The sequence below is a fragment of the Penicillium verhagenii genome (assembly GCF_028828195.1).
Source record: "Penicillium verhagenii strain IBT 33310 chromosome Unknown utg000008l_segment0_segment0, whole genome shotgun sequence".
In the NCBI taxonomy this organism is placed as follows: Eukaryota; Fungi; Ascomycota; class Eurotiomycetes; order Eurotiales; family Aspergillaceae; genus Penicillium; species Penicillium verhagenii.
The window spans coordinates 2,445,581-2,466,335 of NW_026643172.1; the positions used below are offsets into that span (position 1 = coordinate 2,445,581).

At 47.9% G+C, this 20,755-nt stretch overlaps 5 protein-coding genes across 5 annotated transcripts; 3 read left to right on the plus strand and 2 right to left on the minus strand.

Annotated features, from left to right (window-relative positions):
• Positions 1-671: 671 nt before the first annotated feature.
• On the plus strand, positions 672-1,103 carry N7466_008895 (uncharacterized protein; the record flags this gene model as incomplete). The annotated part of the gene is made up of 1 exon (XM_057168284.1): positions 672-1,103. One exon carries the CDS (start codon positions 672-674, stop codon positions 1,101-1,103), a length of 432 nt encoding a protein of 143 aa, XP_057018915.1.
• A 308-nt stretch (positions 1,104-1,411) lies between these two features.
• On the minus strand, positions 1,412-3,646 carry N7466_008896 (DUF3292 domain-containing protein; the record flags this gene model as incomplete). The annotated part of the gene is made up of 4 exons (XM_057168285.1): positions 1,412-2,183; positions 2,243-2,470; positions 2,528-3,249; positions 3,305-3,646. Coding segments are annotated over 4 exons (2,064 nt in total), but the record flags the coding sequence as incomplete, so codon positions are not given.
• A 310-nt stretch (positions 3,647-3,956) lies between these two features.
• N7466_008897 (uncharacterized protein) lies at positions 3,957-10,442 on the plus strand (the record flags this gene model as incomplete). Its single annotated transcript, XM_057168286.1, has 6 exons — positions 3,957-4,153; positions 4,210-4,379; positions 4,442-5,910; positions 6,655-8,561; positions 8,618-10,131; positions 10,198-10,442. The coding sequence occupies 6 exons, from the start codon at positions 3,957-3,959 to the stop codon at positions 10,440-10,442; spliced, it is 5,502 nt and encodes a 1,833-aa protein (XP_057018917.1).
• A 490-nt stretch (positions 10,443-10,932) lies between these two features.
• N7466_008898 (putative copper resistance-associated P-type ATPase) lies at positions 10,933-14,736 on the minus strand (the record flags this gene model as incomplete). Its single annotated transcript, XM_057168287.1, has 1 exon — positions 10,933-14,736. One exon carries the CDS (start codon positions 14,734-14,736, stop codon positions 10,933-10,935), a length of 3,804 nt encoding a protein of 1,267 aa, XP_057018918.1.
• A 1,483-nt stretch (positions 14,737-16,219) lies between these two features.
• N7466_008899 (transcription factor TFIIIB subunit BRF1) lies at positions 16,220-18,642 on the plus strand (the record flags this gene model as incomplete). The annotated part of the gene is made up of 3 exons (XM_057168288.1): positions 16,220-16,634; positions 16,691-16,899; positions 16,960-18,642. 3 exons carry the CDS (start codon positions 16,220-16,222, stop codon positions 18,640-18,642), a joined length of 2,307 nt encoding a protein of 768 aa, XP_057018919.1.
• Positions 18,643-20,755: the final 2,113 nt, after the last annotated feature.

A 20,755-nucleotide genomic window follows, 5' to 3' on the forward strand; every position in this document is an offset into this window, starting at 1 on the left:
TTGTTCTCCACTACGTACAGCGGGTCTGATTATTGCGACGATTTGGTCCCGAAATCTGGACGCTTGTATTGGTGAGATCTATTTTCAAGGTTTTAAAACTGCCGATCAGTCCTCTCTTTATCTTGGAATGAAGATATTCGCAACATTAGGCTACTCTCCCCTCATCCATGGATGAAGTTAAGACTAACAAGTATGCAAGTACATACAGTAGTAAAGAGGATCATCGTGTGTTGTTGGCTAAATGATTTGTCAAGGAGGCCCTTGAATCACGACTTGATACATGGATTATTTGATTTTCTTCCAATTCAATTCCCTAATGATGTGTGGAGGTGGCATAGTTCGCAGCAAAGATGGTGTGATTCCAGCACATGCTAGGTTAGTGGGGGAGAATAGTCAACTGGTTGGAATTACCGCCCTATATTTGCCGCTCTTCGAGCCTCGTAATCTATCTCCCCAATACGGTATACCACAGCTCCGTATAGACAAGTCACAAGGGGCACAAAGAATTGAACCAATCACTCCGAACCATTGAAAGGACCGTGAACCTCATTGGAATATCTCGAGTTCTTCTCAGAAAACCTCCACATCTCCTCTTTAATATACGCGCCCTCCAGAGTTTCCTCTTTGTTTACAAAACGCGTCGCGTAAAGTGCCCATAGGAACCTGCCAAAATGTCGACAACCATCTCCATCGTCATTTTCCGTGGCGACCCATTAGACTGGGCCATGTATCGACACACGGCGATCCACGTCCAATACGCAGATAGCGAAAATACCATCTTACATGTCACCGGAGCGCACCCGTTTTTTGAATACACACCGATGGATAACCACCCACAAGACTTGACCTTGCATTTAGTGGCTTCCGTTCCGGTTGCAACGCCGCCAGATTCCATTACTAAATCTATGATTCAAAATGCATGCAAAAGAACTCCGATCTGGAATGATCCTCAACACCCGGACTGGAACTGCCAGAATTGGGTGGGGGACGCTCTCGCTAGGTTAGTTGCGATCGGATGTGTCACCAACGAAGAAAGATCAGCAGCGGTCGCTCAGATGGTGGATGTGTGCTTGGAAGCGGAGGATGAGCCCGAAGATATGTGAGTATACTAATTGACAGGGTGATATGGGTTCTTTCCTCTGATTTATACTCTTTCTCTGATTAGGTGGGAGTGATGACCTCTCTCGCTTGTGACTTGCAGACTCGACATGGACGGATTTGAATCTACATAATGATGAAAGAACGAATAACTCTAAATAATGCAAGATGTGAGATATGAGATATGGTAAATCTTCAAACACCAGCTGGCTGCATCAAAAACATTTGAAGATTGCGAAAAATCTGAGAAACTCCCGTTTTTGGAATTATTTCCATACCTGCGAGAACTTAGCACACATTCATAATGATCATATCAAAAGCGCTCCCAAACCTGACTATCGATGGCAATTAACCTATTGAAAAGCTGATTCCTCATTCCCATAGCCGTCAGCTGATAGGAGTGACCGGGCTCTTTGCCCACAATAAGCAGTCCATCAACAACTTCCTTGCCTCCTATGGCCCATCCAACAACCAATTTGCCCTTCCAGCCCATCCCACCCTGCTTCTTCATCTCTTGGACGTCCGACACCGGCATGGTAAACAGGACGGAGCCGCTCTTTCGACTTTCCATCTTGGTATCGCCATGCTGAATGTCAGTCGTAAAGTACAGCAACGGAGGTTCCTTGGTGGAATCAATAACAACGGCTCCGCGCTTTCCTTTATATCTTGCTTCAAATTGAGTAGGTCCGATGGGCGAGATTTCTTTGCCCTTTGGGCGCAATACTCCAAGCCGATTGGCAGCCTGAGAGGAGCCAACCATTGCACGGACTTTGTCGACGCCTCTTTTACTCTCCACTCCAGTAGCAGTGGTTCCACGAAAGAACCCGATCATTCTGGATGCCCAGGTCTTTTTAGGCATTGCGGAAGAAGTGTTTTCTGGTTTCTTTGGCTCTGGCGAGGCAGCTTTCGTGATTTCGTCTGGCGTAGCATCTAGGGTCAGCTCCTCATGATAGAGTGAGGCCGGACGAGAGGGGGGCTTGCCCTGGGACTTTGGAGGTGGTGGTAAAGGTGATGCATTCGCTTCGCCAATTCGCAATAGAGTAAGCGTAAGCTGGGCATTTGTAGGAATGCCTTTGAGTACCGAGCTATTGGTACTATTAGCAAAGAACGATCAACGATTTATTTACTTTGTGGGCAAATATACTTTTGCAACTCCAGTAGTTTCTGCCAGTTGGGAATTTTTCGGTTCAAATAGGCAATGGCGCGCCAAATGACGGGATCTCCGAAGAAAGCGAACCCAAAGAGGAACCCAGTGGTTTTCATGAACATGTAGCTTGATACGAATGTCGATATGAGACATAACGGTGCAACGATACAAGCTAAGCGTAGTTGAGGAGCACGTCGTGGAAACGGTCGTGTTCCTGACAAAGCACTGATATAAATGGTCAATATTGGTCGTCCACAAATATTCAAACGCGGAAAAACTGACTTTCCCAACTTCTCATATGTATCGGTGATGTCGTTAATCACCTGCATGGTCATATTAGCGGCATCCATTACAGACTCTTTCATAGGTTGTCTGGTCTTGTCGTGAGAATCTGCAGGTATCGCTCCAGCTGCAGCACTTTGAGCATCTGCGCTACTGGCAACGACATCCATAGCATCCGGCACGGCATCTTCCAGGGGCGCATCTTCTGGAACAGCCTGGTCGTTTTTCCCGACTGCGCTACCCACAGCAACCGTTGCGACACTGGATACAAGGTTACTGGCTTCTTGCTCAGCAGCCTCGCCTTTGAAGTTCTCGGGTGCGCCAGTAATGCTATCGTGGGAGCCCAATACACCAGCCTTTGGTTTCTGGATCCCGCCAGTGCTCTTATCCACAAGAGCTATGGGCGCTGGTGGAAACAGAATCGGTCGACAGGGAGGATAAACAATCAAGGCAAGCAAAGCTGCAAAGGCTGCTGGGATGAGAAGATCCAAAAGCCAGGCCACAGAGTAGACTGCACAAAATATAGAAGTTCGTTGAGCTTCTTTCCAAGATCTGAGGCGAGCAATTTGCTTGATGAAACATGTCAGACTGATCACGACGGTTGTATAAAACCTCTCCAGTGTAGTTCTTAGTTTTTCCGGCGAAAATTCCTCATCGCAAGATCGAGTTAAGTCAAGTTTTTGAAGGGGGGCATTTGGCGCCGCTTTGACGCAATATACTTGCTATAGGATGTCAGTTGTAATTGAAGTATGATGGAGCTTCTTTCCCGTAATTCACCTTATCGAATCGTCTGATGAGCATCCACAGGTCTTCATTCGACAATCCAGCGACAATGGCCTCGTCAAAATGGTGAGAAGGCTGATTCCATCCAAGATCCGTGATATCTGAGGTGATTCCTGCTTGTTGGGAAAGACCTTTTTCATCTTGTTCGACCTGAGATAAAATATGACTATCTGTCGGCCCTTCAGGACTTAATGGCTCTCCAATGCCATTAATGTTGCCGCTCTGCCGATCATGGCTGGGGTCTGTGCCCAATGGAGCGGCAGTGGCAGACATAGTGGATGTCCAGTGTAATTTGTAGACAGTCAGAGAGTCACGAATGAAGTGGTTATTTGAGGAACTGAACACAAGTTAGAAAAGAAGATGAGTTATATTGAAGAGAGATTGGATCCATGGATTGGTGTGTGTTCTTTCTCTTGTTCTTTCTTGGATTTGTTATACTCCCCTCACCGACGTCATCATGTCCAGCAGGAAAATGAACTTCAAGATACCAAACACAAGGGTTTAGCGATTGACAACAATCTGAGTGGGGATTCTTGCCACCAACATGCAACAAGTCTTATTTCCTTCTTACTCAACGTTTTCGTCATCGGAAAAGCCAACTTTACCCACAACTGGTCTACATGGTGACTAACAACGATAAGGTCACATGACAGCGCGCGCGTTCCCGTCGCTCGATATGGAATTTCCCGGCGCGTACCTTGATCAGCTTCATATTATCTCTAGCTCTCAGCCAGATGGCGGAGAGGCCACCATGAGCGAGGAGTGTGCCAACCCCCTGTTACTGGGATGGATCAAAGAGTGGTTGGATCAAGCCCGAGAGCGGAACAGCAAGGGTATGACAGTGTGGGTATCTCCGTGGTCCTTGTTTCGCGCTTGCCGTGTTGCTGATGTCATTCTAGGTACAAGAAAGCCTACGAGTCGATGAAAGCATGCCCGTTGGAATTTCAACACCCATCTCAGGCCCAGCAGCTCAATGGGCTGGGTCCTAAGCTGTGCGAACGTTTGACGGATAAACTGAAGGCTTACTGTGAAGAGAATGGGCTTCCCATGCCCGAGCCGCCTGGGAAAGGTGAATGATCTCCGTGGAAGTTGGAATGACCTTCAACGCTAACAGCTAGAGATGCTGCTTAGCCAGTAAGAGAACATCCGACACGGGAGTTACTACCGATCAACCCGCGAAAAAGCCTCGAAAAGTGAAGCCTTATGTCCCGACTCTGCGGTCTGGTGCTTATGCGCTTCTACTTGGATTGACGACTATAGGGGAAAACGCATCACAGGGCATGACCAAAGCTCATTTGATTGAGGTTGCTCAGCCGTATTGTGATAGTTCTTTCACGGCACCTGCCGACTCTACCAAATTCTACACGGCATGGAATTCCATGAAAACACTCATAACGAAAGATTTGGTCTATGAGCACGGCCGGCCCCTCAGAAAATATGGGCTTTCAGAAGATGGCTGGGAGGTTGCCAAGCGTATTCAGAAGACCTTACCAGGGTCAGCTGAGAGCATGGCACGTTCCACAGGCGGCGAGTCTCAATCTCAATCTCAAGCTCAGTCTGGCATCACTCCTCGCACTGCATCGACCGAGAACGATGAATCCGATCTTGAATACCTAGCACAACCAAACGCTCCATCACTTCAACAGTCGAATGCTGATGGGCCTATTGACCCCATTCCACTCCCACCGGGGACTTTTAGCATCCAACTTGTTCTAGATACCCGCGAAGTGCGCACATCGACAGATCGCGACTATATCGCGAATGAGCTCATCAAACAAGGTATCACTCCCCAAGTGCGCGCCCTGGAGTTGGGTGATGCCATGTGGGTGGCGAAGTGCCACGATCCCGCCTTTCTCCCACGACACGGCGAAGAAGGCGATGAAGTGATGTTGGACTGGATCATTGAAAGAAAACGCCTGGATGATCTTATTGGGTCTATTAAAGACGGACGATTTCGTGAACAGAAATTTCGTCTCCGTCGTTCCGGCATTAAGAATGTCATCTACCTAATTGAGGAATTCTCTATCACTCACCCTGAAGCCGGAGGCACACAGAAGTATCAGGAGATGGTTGCCTCGGCCATGGCCTCAACTCAGGTAGTCAACGGGTACTTTGTGAAAAAAACCAAAGGACTAGATGACTCGATCCGTTACTTGGCCCGTATGACACTGCTCCTCCGAAAAATGTACGGGGCTACGGACTCTCCTGGTCAAGAATATAGCAGCGATGATTCCGGAGCTTCTTCCTCGCATTCGAAGATTTCCATTATTCCTAGCCGCCAAATATCCTCCACACAATCCTACGTGGTGCTGATGGACAAATTTCGTGCACAAAATTCGACCCTTACATATGGCGTGTCATTTTCGACCTTTTCGGCATTGACTTCTAAATCAGATGTTCTTTCTCTCCGAGATATCTTTTTGAAAATGCTCATGTGCACCCGCGGAGTGACAGGTGACAAAGCCCTTGAGATCCAGCGGCATTGGCAAACCCCACGGGGACTGGTTGAAGCCTATATGGCTCTGGAGCCCAAAGATCGTGAGGCAATGGTGTCCGACAGACTAAAATCTTTGGTGGGAAGGAAGAAGATTGTGAAAGCCGTAAGTAAGCGATTAGCTGAGATTTGGGGACAGGGTGGGTAGTCAGGATATAAGGAGAATGCGAATACCCATACACAAATCCATAAATCTATACATATTGTCGGTGACGGTGATTTTGGGGACACCGAACCACCTTACCCCGTGATACACAGCAACACAATTAGTAAGGTCGGTGGGGTTTCATGCACTGAGCCAACATTTGAAAGTGGCTTTCTGCAATGTACAAGCTACGTAGGTGGGATGGCGTTTCATAAATGACATCACCTCCATCCACCGGGATCTTCCGCTAAACCGCAAAGATCTCAAGCCCGCCAAGTCCTTGAGCATTCAACCCTCATGATTGGTTCAGAGTCTCATATCTGACAAAACAGGGTTTCTGGATCCATTCCAGCCCAGCCTACTTTGCAATTTGAATTATTCAAATAAGGAGGGGCGCGCTGATCCCTCGTTCAAATGAACAGATGATTTGATATCAACTTGCCAATTGTTAATTCTAAACCCCTTGGGCCTGGCGAAATCATGCCCACAATAACAGGTGTCGGGGAACAATCTCGTTACCGTTTGGCCCAAGAGCGGGAATTCTACAAGTCAGTACTGTCCCCTTAGTATGCACCTGTGCTGATCCCTCCTGAGTTCAACTTGAGCTGACCACATACTTTATCTGACAGGTATATCCCAAGCGAAGATTATTCCTCTCACTACGCTCCTTGGGACCATGCCAGTAATCAAAGCTTCGCACCACAGCCATCGAAGGATCCTGCCTTGACGTCCTACGCCCAGTTATCGGCTCTCAGACTGGGTACCGACCGCGCCCTAATTTCCTTGTTCGATCGCACCCACCAATACATCCTGGCAGAGGCTACTCCGACATTAAGTCTCACGGGTGGCCATGTTACAACCGATGCCGAGCGAATACAATTAGGGTGTTGCGTATTTCCAAAGGAGCGTGGCCTTTGCCATGTTGTCGAGACATCACATCCGTCAGAAGGCTGGGACCATGAGAATCCAGTGACTGACGATTACAGCGTGACGGCTTTGGATGTCAATGAAGATGATCGCTTCAAGTCATTCCAACTGCTCGCCCCACTGTCGGATGTACACTTCTACGCGGCAGTGCCCATCTTCAGTCCACGGAACTTCAGAATTGGGTCATTGTGCGTGATGGACAGCAAACCGAGGACATCTCCTCCCGATAGCCATTCCTTCCAGTTCCTCAAGGATATGGCTGCAATCGTGATGGATCACTTGGAAATGAAGGAAACCAAAGGTCGACACCGCCGCGCGGAAAAGATGATCGTTGGTCTCGGAAGTTTTGTGGAAGGACGATCAACTCTTCGAGATTCATGGCGAGAAGCTCAGGCCCAACACGAGAAATCGGAGAAATCAGGCCAGCCCTCCGAGGGTCAGCTGAGTATGGAGCAACAAGACATGCAGCAAAGCGCAAAAGAAAAGGAGGAATCGAGACAGCAAGGCCTTGTCATCCGGGGCCCGAAAAAAGTCCGCGATATCAAAAGCGCCGACAATCTTAGGAACATGGATGACACAGAAGATCCTCCAAATGGCTCCACACAGTCACTCAAACCAACCAGCTCTACCGATGTGGCGTCGGAAAATCGAGAAAGAGAGCACACCAAGGAACCTGGAGTCGAGTTCTCTCAAAAGGGCCAATCTGTACGCAGCGTGCGTGCAGGGGACAGTCTAAAGGATAAGACTCTCCCGAACAGTATTCGAAATATTTTCTCGCGCGCTGCCAATCTTATCCGGGAGTCTATCGGAGCAGAGGGAGTGATGTTTCTGGATGCAAATAGCGAGCGATTTGGAAATCTTGTCGACCAAAACACTCGCCGGGTCCCCGGTCCTCATTTGAGGCACTCTACATCCAGCTCAGATGAAAGCTCAGATTCTGCGTCATCGGCAAAACGATTCGATGCGGGCAAACATTCGGACTCTGACGAGCACCCGGAGTTTTCTGAATGCTTGGGCTTTTCAAGCTCAGGTGTGTCTAGTATCAATGACGAGGACCGAGCTGGTCAAGCCATTGTGGTTCCTGAGCCATTGTTTACCTCGTTGATCCGACGGTATCCTCGTGGGAAAATATTCACCTATAACGCCAATGGAGCCCTATCGGATAGTGATGAACCAACTTATTCTATTTCTGGATCGGAACCCGGTGGTATCTCCCGTCCTTCTACACCCGGTTCATCCGGTAACCGGAGGCGCAGGCCGGCTTTCCAGCGAGATGCCGACGATCTGATCAATATATTCAAAGGGGCTAGAAACATTCTCCTTCTTCCGATCTGGGACTCAGACAGAAAGCGATGGTTTGCTGGAACATTGGCCTGGACAAAAGAGCCAGACAGGATTTTCACATTTGAGAATGAGCTGGTATATATCTCCGCATTCACAAATAGTGTCATGGCTGAAATTCGCCGAGTCGACGTGGAGGTGGCTGAGAAAGCCAAGACCAACCTCGTCAGCAGCATTACTCACGAGCTCCGAAATCCATTGCATGGAATTTTGGGAACGGCAGATATTCTAAGCGATACTGCCATGAATGCGCTGCAGCATGGAATGGTTCACACAATCGAATCTTGCGGTCGCACTTTACTGGATACGATCAACAATCTGTTGGATCTTACCTTCATAGATCAGTATAGAAAAGGAAGCACTTCTCGGCGCAGGGGGGGAACCCACGCATACCCTCCAGGGAGATGTCCTCATATACTCGAGTATCACTAGACTCTGTCTTGGAAGAAGTTGCTGAGTGTGTGTTTGCCGGATATTGCTTTTACAATCATCCCCAAGCGCCCCCTCCGGCTCTAACAGAGTCTTCGTCTCGTTCTGCCGGCCAGCCTAACAAGGCTGATCCTGTCGGTCCTCGAGCGACCCAAGTGACTGTGATTTTCGACATTGAGCCGGACACAGAATGGGAATTCTATACACATGCTGGTGCCTGGAGACGTATTCTCATGAACATATTTGGAAATGCACTAAAATACACGTCCTCGGGTTACATCTATCTCGGGCTTCGATCAAGCCAAAAGGACAAGCCCTCTAGCAAATCTGGCAAGCACAGTGATGAATTCGAAATCATCCTAACTGTCAAGGATACTGGAAAGGGTATTGGAGCAGAATATCTACAAAATGGTGTTTTCAGCCCTTTCTCGCAGGAAGATCCACTTGCATCTGGTAGTGGACTGGGGTTGAGCATCGTCCACCAGGCCGTCGGATACCTCAATGGCTCGATAGAAATTGAATCTACGAAGGGTGTTGGTACCAATTTGTCGATCCACGCACCCCTTATGAGGCCTCCACCCAATTCGGATGTTGGATCGTCATCCGCGTTGTTTGATTCATTGAGAAGGCACACAGAGGAGATGACAATTGGGTTCCTAGGGTTTGGACAAAATCTCACTTCTCAAAGAGATACATCTTTGTATGCTTCGTTGAACCGAATGTGTCACGAGTGGTTTGGTATGCAAGTGACCAAAGTCTCGCCATTAGAAGGCAAGCACAAACCATTCGACTTCTATTTGGCTGTGCAGACAGAACTGGATTGCGAGGATGTTGGGGGACGAAATCTGTTTGCCCTTCCTCAGCATCTTCGTAAAGAAGGTGACTGGACGTCGCCTGTTGTCGTTGTCATCTGTCAGTCTCCCGAAGAAGCCCATAGCATGTTTGTGGCGGCTAAGAATCGGGGCGACACTACTTTCTTCGAGTTCGTCAGCCAACCCTGTGGGCCTCGAAAACTGGCTCGTGCACTGGACATGTGTATCAAGCGACAAAATGACAAGCAGTCTGGGCGCCGGGCCAGTGACGAGCCCACTCGCTGGGTAGAAATGCCCGAGTCCTCTCATCTGCCAGTGGATCTTGGGCCTAGCGATCCCCCGGATGACAGAATGAAGATCAGCAAGCGACCAACAGCGGAAACCATAGGCAAAGATCGGGAAATAGCTCCAACATCCCGAAGCCCATCTTTAAAAGACTACACAAGGAAACTCGCAGAAGCAAATGAAGAGAGCCCCATCCAATCCACAGCCCAGGATAATGGAGGCTCTCACAAGCCCGCCGTCTTGCTTGTCGATGATAATGATCTCAATCTTCAACTACTCTGTGCCTACGCGCAAAAGGACGGGTATTCATATGAGACAGCCAGCAATGGCGCTGAGGCAGTTGATGTTTACAAATCTCATCCTGGCAAGTTCCAGGCAATTATAATCGGTATGTCTTCATTTTCTCAATTTTTCATTCGACCTTACTTTGCCACACATACTAATAAAGCTGCAGATATATCAATGCCCATCATGGATGGCTTCGAGGCATCACGGCAAATACGCCGGGCCGAAAAAGAGTATCGCCTTCAAATCTCCGAATCGGAAAACGAAGCACTCCCGCGCACTATCATTGCTGCTCTAACTGGGCTTGATAGCGCTGAAGCCCAGAAAGAGGCGTTGGGTTCCGGCATCGACACTTTCCTTATCAAACCGATTAAGCGAGCTCAAGTGCAAGCTATTTTGCGCCGACAAGTGTAAGAAATGCGGCAAATGTTTTAATGATCACAATACACGAAATATGTACATTCATTCATACTAGTATATGGATTCCCATGAGACCTGCTAAGTAATGTTTTTGTCACTACACCTCTTCGCAGGATGCTTCCAAGGTTTCTTAGACTATTTTTCTTTGGGCTTTGTAACATACTATAGATGCCAAATTCCACATGCAAGTTATCATATGTCCCGTCCATCAATTGATGTCTACTACCTACTACCTACTACCTACTACTATGTAGCACATAATCAACACCTGGGTGCTTTTATCCTCTGTAGCTCCAGGGCTCAACATGGATCTACAACATTGTCGGAAATTTGACTACCTTCGAACACCTTGGGACTAAAACATTTCGGGAATATTTCCAAGTCTTAGGGCAGATTGGAAAAAAAATAACTGATCATTCATATGACTATAAAATACAATTCAAACTGGGTATAATCGGACCACACTGCGAAAAGGCCCACTTTTTCACTTCTTCAACCCAATAAACTTCTTAACACTCTCCATGTCTATTCTCAGCGCCAAACTACTCGAGACGACCGAGATGCTGCTCAGCGCCATTGCCAGAGCAGCCCACACCGGGCTAAGTCTCCAGTGATCGGCGACAGTAACCAGCTCACCACCGATAGTCTTCTGGTGGTGGCCATTAACAATAGGATAAAAGACTCCAGCAGCCACAGGAATTAGACAGACATTATAGACTAGAGCCCAACAAAAATTGACTCTGACACGCATGAAGACCCGCCGACTGAGAAGTACAAGCTGGAGTATGGTGCTCAGGTCCGAATTGAGCAAAATGAAACTAGCAGAGTTGATCGCGACGTCCGATCCGGATGCCATAGCTATACTCACATCTGCAGTGGCGAGTGCGGGAGAATCATTGACGCCATCACCGACAAATGCAACTATGGGCCGCGCGGTGGACTGATCGTGCGGACCCTTGACTGAGCCATCTTGTACCTTGGAGACGAAACTGGCTTTCTCTGCTGGGAGAACGTTGGCCATGACGTTTGATCGCGAGATACCTAACATATCTGCGACGGCGTGCGCGGTTGTTTGGTTGTCTCCTGTGCACATATAGACGTCAACATGGCGCTTTTGGAGCTCGGAGATCACGCCCATGGCCTCGGGTCGGATGGTATCGGAGGTTGCAAAAACGACCGCGGGAACAAACGGTGATTGTGTGGAGGGTTGGGGATTGGTAAGGCGCAGTGAGAGTATAGCTGTTGACTTTCCTGCTGTTTGGAATCGAGACAGCAAATTTGAAACAAAGTAGGAGTCAGCCCCGTCAGGCAGGACGCTATTGAGGAGTCGCTCGTTGCCAATGGCAGCTTCGTATTGGTGCTCTGTCTGGTTGACAGACACAGTGAAGGTTCCCTTCATTCCTTGGCCGCTGATTTCGTGAATGTCAGATGTAATAATATTGACATTGGGCTTTGATTCACAGAAACCAGAAATTGCTTGGGCGATGGGGTGGTTGCTGCTCTCCTCCATTTTGCGAGCAAGAGCCCATGCAACTTTTTGAAGATCTTCATCATCGTTGATCAATACTTCATGGTCTGAGACCTTCAAGCTTCCTCCCTCAGTCAAAGTACCGGTCTTGTCAAAGATGATTGCATTGAGGCGGCTGGCTTCTTGAAATGCTTCACCACCACCCTTGACCAAAATTCCATGTTTGGCTGCAAGACCACCACCAACAAACAAGGCAGTAGGCGCAGCTAGGGCCAGTCCACAGGGGCAAGCGACCACAAAGACAGCAATGGCAAATTCAAGACTCCAGAAAGTCCATCCTCCCTGTGCATTATCCAAATAATCGTCTGGCAATGCTCCCGAGTGGCCTAGAGCGAGCCAGATGACGAAAGTTAGAATAGCGATCAAGGTGATTGCGGGCACGAAGTGAGATGTGATGGAATCTGCTACTCTCTCAAGTGGCGCACGCTTGCTCTGGCCCTCGCGTACAACAGCGATGATTTGATCGAGCATAGATGACCCGCCGAGCTCAGTAACTTTAATTTGAACAGGTTGGCCAGCATTTACAGAGCCGGTGAAAACTTGGTCGCCGACTTGTTTTTTGACGGGGCGCGACTCTCCAGTCAAGGAGCTTTCGTCGAATTGATAAGCTCCTTCGCCAACAACTATACCATCGGCCGGGGGAGAGGCACCATGTGGAATGCGAACAATATCGCCCACTTCCAGAAGATCAACACCGATGCGGGTCATGCGATCGGCATCGACAGAATCAACATTGATATCATGTACTAACAATGCCTCGGAGGGCCGAAGTTTGCCCAATGATGAGACTGCATCTCCGGTTTTAGCTTTGCTGTATGCCTCCAAAAATCGCCCAGCAAGAATGAAAAGTGTCAGGAAGACTACCGAGTCAAAATAAGTCGTGCTCGCCTCACTTGTTTTCTTCCCAACTGTGGCATCAACGATGAGGACCGCTAGTGAGGAGAAGTAGGCGACTGCAGTTCCTGCGGAAATCAAGAGATTCATACTACCAAAGCGGTAGAACCTCCGCAAAATTGGCACTCGACTTCCAGGGCGCCACAAAGCATGAATTTCCTTCATAGCTCGGATGTGGAACACATCGGTGCCATAGAACATAACAGGTGTCGACATAATAAAAAGGGCCCATTCTGTGCGCGTCACGCTCCCAGACCAGATTTTCTGCTCCAAATAGTGTCGAATCGGGTTTTCCGAGGGCACGAGGGACATGAATACAATACCAACCAAGAAAGTCGGTATAGCCACAGCGAAAACAAATAGTAGACGTAATAATAGCTTGCTTCGTTCATGTAATTGCATGGCACGGGAGCGTTCTTCGATGCTTGGCGGGTGGAATACACTCGCACTGAAAGCACTGCTGGCTTCATTAATTGTAGCAATGATTGTCCGAATAGTCAAAGAAGGTGGCTGTGGGATATATGTCACTTTGAGTATTGGATTTTTCTCCGAGGGGGCCTCTTCCACTGTAACATTTGAAAGAGACTCCAGGGACGAGAGAATCTTCTCTGGGCAATGATGGCAAAACATCCCATCAACAAGAATGGATGTTGTTCTCGCCTGCATGGCAGTTACATTCGTGCTGCTCTCAGCTAGAGAATGAACACTGATGACAACGGCATCATACCCAAGATCCTCGATTTTCTCCACAATGTCGTCCAGTTGTTCTCGTTCTTCGAACTCCACTCTGCCACTGTGGGACAACAAGTTCACAGAGACGTCTTTGACAAAGGGGAGCTCTTCTAACCCCCGAGTGACGGATCCAACACAGGATCCACATGTCATACCAGTTATTGCGATATCACTGACGAATCCCGTTGGGAGTGTTTCGGAACTGAAGGGAATACTTAATTTATCTACTTCATCAGGAAACGCTTCGAATCCAATATCATCTATTTGTCCCGTGATCATTGCGATGTTCTCTCGAGGGCCAGCAAACACCACTGCCGCACTGTTTGTGAGAAGATTGACCGTGACTTGTTTGACACACTCAAGTTCTTCAATTGCCGCGGTGATGCTATTGACACATGACGCGCAGCTCATGCCTCCAATACTAATTCGCGCACAAAATTCGTCACCATGTGGACTTTGTGGAGGCGTTTCAGAGGTTTCGGGTATTTGGGGAGGAATTTGGGGGTATTTATGGCCTGCTAGAGTCCCACTGAGAGCAGGTGATGACCGCAAGACATTTTCAGGCCGTCGATGACCAGCTTCAAGATCGATCTCCCATGCCTCATTCGATGTGATTTTCTCGTGTTGGATGCCAGTCTCTGCCAAAGTGGAATGTCTAGAGAGTCCATCGATTTCCTCTTTCTTGCATGCATCACAATTGGCAATATGGCGCTTTTCTCTGCTTGTGTGCAATTTTTCTTTGATATTGGAGGAGAGACTGGAATATGAGGTCCGGGGCGTGGCGAGTAGCATGCTACCGCGAGAGTTCCAAGTTGATGTGTCGAGCTCGGAGATGACTGCCCCTCTACCATCATATGTGGATACATGGTGTACTTCGAAAGCGGCATGAATCAATGTATCGACAAGGTCTGCTGGTTGTATAGAGATCCCATGAGTGACTCGCACTTCGTGGGTCAGGATTGACACGTCGATATCCCTAACGGTTGGGATTTCAGAAAGAATCTCGGTAACATAGGCCACGCATGAGGCGCAATGAACGTTGCCCACCCAGAAGACACTGCGCCTTGTGTCGGGGTCTAGGTCATGCGACTGCATTTTTGGCGTATGCGCTGGGCTCTTCGGCGTGGAAGACATGGCCAATCACTGATTGAGTGTCGGGTCAAAAAAGGTCGGATCTTTTGCTCATCGGGATCAAATCATCTGAAAAATGCTCAACGAATCCGGTCAAGCCCTGCTGAGTATAAGGCACCGAATGGTTCAAACCCTCCTGCAAGCTACCGGACGGGTAGTGGGTCTTCTTTTTAGAATCAACGAATCGCCACCTAGAATCTGCGACCACTCCACGAGATAACTTAGGTGTAGTAGTAAAGATAATAGGAGGTGGATGGCAAATGAATCAATCGTATTGCGGGTGAGGAAATAAAAGGAAGAAGAAAAGGAAAGGAAGGAGCTTGAACCTTGTAAATTAAATGAAGAGCGAGCGAAAAAATGCACTGCGGTATTTGCGCGTGGTTGAGGCGGATCACGCACAAATGCCGCAAGCTTACATTCCAATCAGCGAGAGCCATGGCCTTCATGCAGTATGCGACTAGCAACGAGTTAGGATGTCTAGTAGAAATTTTGACCGTTTATCGGATCATACAAAATTCCCCTACTATACTATAATCTATATACAACCTGCTTACTAGTTTTGTACTACTAGTATGCAGTAGCTGAACGAAGTGCACGTGACCCATACTCCCAAATCATAAAAACCGACCAAGATCAGGTTAATCACTGCTTCTACCATGTAACCCATACTCAGGTTCTGAATTTTAAAACCCGACTAGTATTTAAGTGAATGTGATAGTGGTTACTACTAGTTACGAGATCTCATTACTAATTCTTGTGATCGCTACATGAATGCCCGGTTAGCAAGGCAGAAACTCAATATTTCCTATTCCGTCCACGGTCCAGTGCAGTGAAGTCACATGATCTGGGACACTCGCTTCCTATTCACTTCCCCCGGAATTCAATTCGAAATGAAGGTTATTCCCATCCAGTCCTGGAGAAATTCATCTTCCTTTAAATCCCAATCATCATTCTTCATCATTCTTCATCCTCGTCTTTCTTCTTCCTTTTTCCATTTTCCGAAAGCAACTCTGTCACCGAGGCTCGAACTCTCCACCGGGGTGAAAGAGGGGGAATTTCCACCCACGTGACTCAACCACTGAGCCATCTGTGCTGGAGCAGCGAGGAAAAAAACTTCACTGCGCGCCCGCCCCACCACCAACGCGACTCTTTTCACCCGCGTCCTTATCACTTATCGTCCCCTCGAAAAAGGTCCCGATCAGATCAAAATAATACACCGTGACGATTTGAGGTTTAGAGGACTATCTGCTCAAGGCAGTGCTTGCTCTTCACTCCAATCCTCATTAACGACGTTCTTCATTTGATCCTAGTATCTTACCTTCGTGGCTCCCCCACTACATCCTCATCGCAAGAACGATATGCAATCGGACCCCATCTAGCTGCGTGTCGCAACGACTTTACATTACTCCAGAGCCTCTCAGCTTTTGGAACTACACTTGTCCCAGTTGCAATTGCAACCAATTCCTCACTTTCACTAATATCCGCCATGTCGATGCCAGCATCTACCCGTATCAGCGTGCCTCCTCGAGGGCCGAAGGCCCCGGTTGGCCGTTTGGCCAGCCTCAAGTCTTCTAGCTCAGTCTCCATCAACCGTCCCCAGTCAATTGGGCGTCAGCAGCCTCCACGTCCGACCACGCATCCAAAAACAACTAGCTGTCCGAATCCTGGTTGTCCTGCACCTCGCATCGTCGATGAAGATGGACAGAAGCTCTGCACCGGGTGTGGTACCGTCATTGCCGAATCAAACATTGTGTCTGAAGTGACATTCGGTGAATCCTCCTCTGGTGCCGCTGTTGTCCAGGGTACTTTCGTCGGGGAAGGTCAGAGTCATACCCGGAGCTTTGGTCCCGGCTTTCAACGAGGCGGTGGCATGGAAAGTCGCGAAATGACGGAGGCAAACGGTAAGCAAATCCTCTTGTTTATGGACTATAATATTGGAAGACTAATTATCGAATAGGCAACACATGCATTGCCCAGCTCGCACGACCCCTGAACATTCCTGAGAGTGCTACTAAAGCTGCTGGACAGGTGTTCAAACTTGCTGTCGGATTGAATTTCATTCAAGGTCGTCGGACTAAGACCGTAGCAGCAGTTTGCCTTTACATCGCGTGTCGTCGCCAAGAGGGCAACACGGTCATGCTGATTGATTTTGCCGATATTCTGATGGTAAGTGTCAAGTGTCCACACAAGCAATTGGGGCGAAACTTTGCTAACCTGAATCTTTAGGTCAATGTTTTTAAACTTGGACGCACCTACAAAGCCCTTCTTGACGAGCTTAGAATTGGCGGTAACGTCTTTATGATCAGCCCAATTGACCCAGAAAGTCTGATCTATCGTTTCGCAAAGACACTGGAGTTTGGCTCGGCTAATATGCGAGTCTGTGGTGAGGCTGTGCGCATTGTTCAACGAATGAATCGTGACTGGATGACTACTGGTCGCCGGCCAGCTGGTATCTGTGGTGCAGCTCTGATCCTAGCAGCACGCATGAACAATTTTCGTCGAACGGTTCGTGAGGTTGTTTACGTGGTTAAAGTGGCCGAGGTCACCATTAATCAACGGTTGAACGAATTCAGCTCGACAGAGAGCGGTGAGCTCACCGTGGACCAATTTCGGTCTGTGCAACTTGAGAATACACATAACCCCCCTTCTTTTACTCGCGCGAGAGATGGTCGCAAGTACAGCCGATCCGCCAAGAAATCTGCAGAACTAGTTACCGAATTCGACGATGATTTGGAGAGCGAGGCAGACTCGGTCCAGCCTAGGCGTGTTGATGCAGATGGATTTGCAATTCCGGATCTTCCAATTGACCCTGCCTTGACTGCTCGGCGACCATCTGTTACATCGGCATTGAACGAGATTCATCAGGATAGCAAGTTGGAAAGGGCCAAAGACAAGGGAAAGGGCAAGGATGTATCTCGACCAGCCCTTCTTGCCGATCCTACTCCAGATGACCTCGCAGCCGAAGAGGCACTAGAGGCAGAGATGCAAAAAATGCTGGAAACGGGTTCTCATATGGTTCAAAGTTACCCCGAAGTGCCAGAAGTGGCCGTCTCAGACAGCGTTGATATTGCTGATACCGAATTTGATGACGACCCCGAAATTAAATACTGCCTTCTCTCCACAGAGGAAGTTGATATCAAAGAACGAATTTGGGTCACCGAAAACAAGGACTATCTTCGCACGCTGCAAGAAAAGAATCTCAAACGTGCTCTTGCCGAAGCTATGGGTACCACTACCACTCGCAAACCTCGCAAGCGTCGAAAGACCCGTATGGGTGATGTCACCTATCTTGAAGGTGAGGACGCTGAGGGCCGCTCTCGTGCGTCGACCCCGGCTGAAGCCACACGAAGGATGTTGGAGGTGCGCGGATACAGTAAGAAGATCAATTACTCTCTGCTGGACACGCTGTACGGCGGTGAAGATAAAAATGAAGAAGGTGATGCGGAAACCAAGATGGAATCCTTTAGCCGCAGTCGCAGCCAATCCCGCAGCCGCAGCCGCAGCATGAGCGTTGCATCACGTCAAAGTCTGCCTCCTGCAGCTACGCCTTCTCGTCGCCGACGAAACGGCGCACCCATCAAACCCATCCATTCCGCCACTACTCCTGTTCCTGAGTCACCTCGGGCCTCTCCTGTGCCTATCTCTAGGCCTGTCTCTAAACCTGTCAACAGGTCTGCTCCGACAATCGCTGTCGAATCCGCCCCTCTCCCTACTCCTCCTTCAACGGCCCCCGACGCTACAAACAAAAACACTCCTGATCCAAGCAAGATCAAACCTCCTAGCGATCAGCGGGATGTCGATGAGTTGGAAGAAGATTATGGTTATGAAGAAGTTGATGACCACCTTGAGGATGCATTTGCAGGAAGATACGGAGATGATTACTATGACGTCGACAGCGATTCTGAGTAGGAGATGAAAAGATGCTACGGCTGTCTTGTGCTTTTGTGTTTTGAGCCTGCGATATCCATCAAACTGCATACATTTGCTCGGAGTTCATCTTATCTTTTTGTTTTCCCAATGGGTTACATTCATATTCGAATGTTTGCATACTAGTGTACACTATTTTTAGATGAAAATCAATGCAGTTGAAACATTTGAAGCATTCCAATCTGGACTGGATACGTAATGTATGACCTAGGTAACGCATAGGCCCCTTCAAGTTCAAAATATGTAGTAACCTGTCTGTCCAGGTGGGCACTTCGGCAACTGCCCCTAGCATTTAAGGGGGACCTTGGGAGTTGGCGCGTTATATAAGGGCGCTTCTCATGTGTGCCATGCTTCCAACATGCAGTTACCTAGTACCTACAACTTACCTTACTCTGTAGCCATACCCAAGGTTTATAGTAACTTTATTCTATCAATATTTATTATTCTGCCCTGAAATTCTAGGACGCATATCCAAATTTTCTGGAGAGTATCCTGTGCAAATTCGAGCTTTTCAAAATTGTTTTTGGGGTGGTGGTGAAGCAATTCGTGTAAAATGGTGCAAAACAGGGTGGCCGAAGAACATTATCGCTTTTTTTTGCGCTCTGCCTTGTATTTCCTATTTGCAGTAAAACCCTCCACTCGTCAATAACACCACCACCTTTGATTGATTTTGCTATAAATAATTCATGTGAGCTCTATATAGTTGACTCATGATTCTCTGAAGATTTTAGCTGATTCAAATCAATAATGGTGGTGGAGAAAAGCTTTGGAAAAGATGGTTGAGTTATTGCTGGTGAAACATTTGCCCTCGGGCCTGCATATACCCACATTGAAGAACTTCATGGTCACTTTATTCCACCAGTATTCATTTTTTCTCCTTCAAACTCCACAATATACCTCTCAGTGACTTAGGGAATATCCTGTAAGAATTTTAGCCACCCAAAGAACTTTTTGTATTAGTGGGGAAGGATACATGGTTTTATGAGAAATGTCACATCTGGAACTTGAAGCAATTCCCAATATTGGTACACTGAAATACCAGTCTACACAAAGAATTGCAGGGCAGATATACATAGCTCACTCAAGTGCTCTGGACCTACATAACATGAATTACATATAATCATCAATGGATCGATGGACGTATATCTAGCTGGTCAAAGGTCTACGGCTGGGTATCTAGGCTAGGTAGCACAACATATATATGCACATGTGCAAAAAATATGTGGGATTTACCCAAGTACCTTGCACATGTGCACATGTGGGCGGTTTCAAATGTTGATTAATGTACCAGTTGACATGACTTCTTGATCCAACCTATATCTAGGCGCCGCCTATTCTTTCTACGGTTGGATAAGACTACGAACATTAGGTTTAAACTGGCATATACATCCATCCAACTTTGAAAAACATAAGAGAATAATCATTCTTCAAAAGGAAAATCAAAAACAAAAAAAGTAAGCGTCCCCGGGAAGGCTCGAACTTCCAACCTCCTGATTAACAGTCAGACGCGCTAGCCAATTGCGCCACGGAGACTTGCTTGTTGTGACGATGATTGCATAGTTGGCATAATATGCCTTGAAAGGAAAGGCATGTTCTACTAAGCAGTTGACTTGGTATTCAGATGGCATGAATGTTCCCAATTTGGGGGTGCCGTGGATCCAATGAGGCGAGCGGAGATACACTTCAAATGTTCCCTCTGGAGGTACATTTTGAAACAGGCCCCGTTGAACCCAGTGCTGAGATGTTCCTGGATTTCAAACATTGAAATGTTCAAGACGTTTGAAATCAGTTACCTAATGCTCAGGTGCCTGTTCAAAACAAATCCTGAAATGGTCCTCCTACACATGGAAATTGCCAAGGCCAAGAGATCAATCTCCGAAAATATATGTATGAGACTTTTTTTTTTCATTTTCTCATTTATAATCATAGATATGGTAGAGCTGGAGTCAAATACAGGCAGATGAAAAAAACTCCAGGGTTACGACGCCGGAAATATCAAGATCCCGCCGGTGATATCCATAGGAAACGCCATACCCGCACGCCCTCCTGGGGCGTGAAATGGACCGGGCTGCGCAAACTGGGTCAGTTGGGCGCA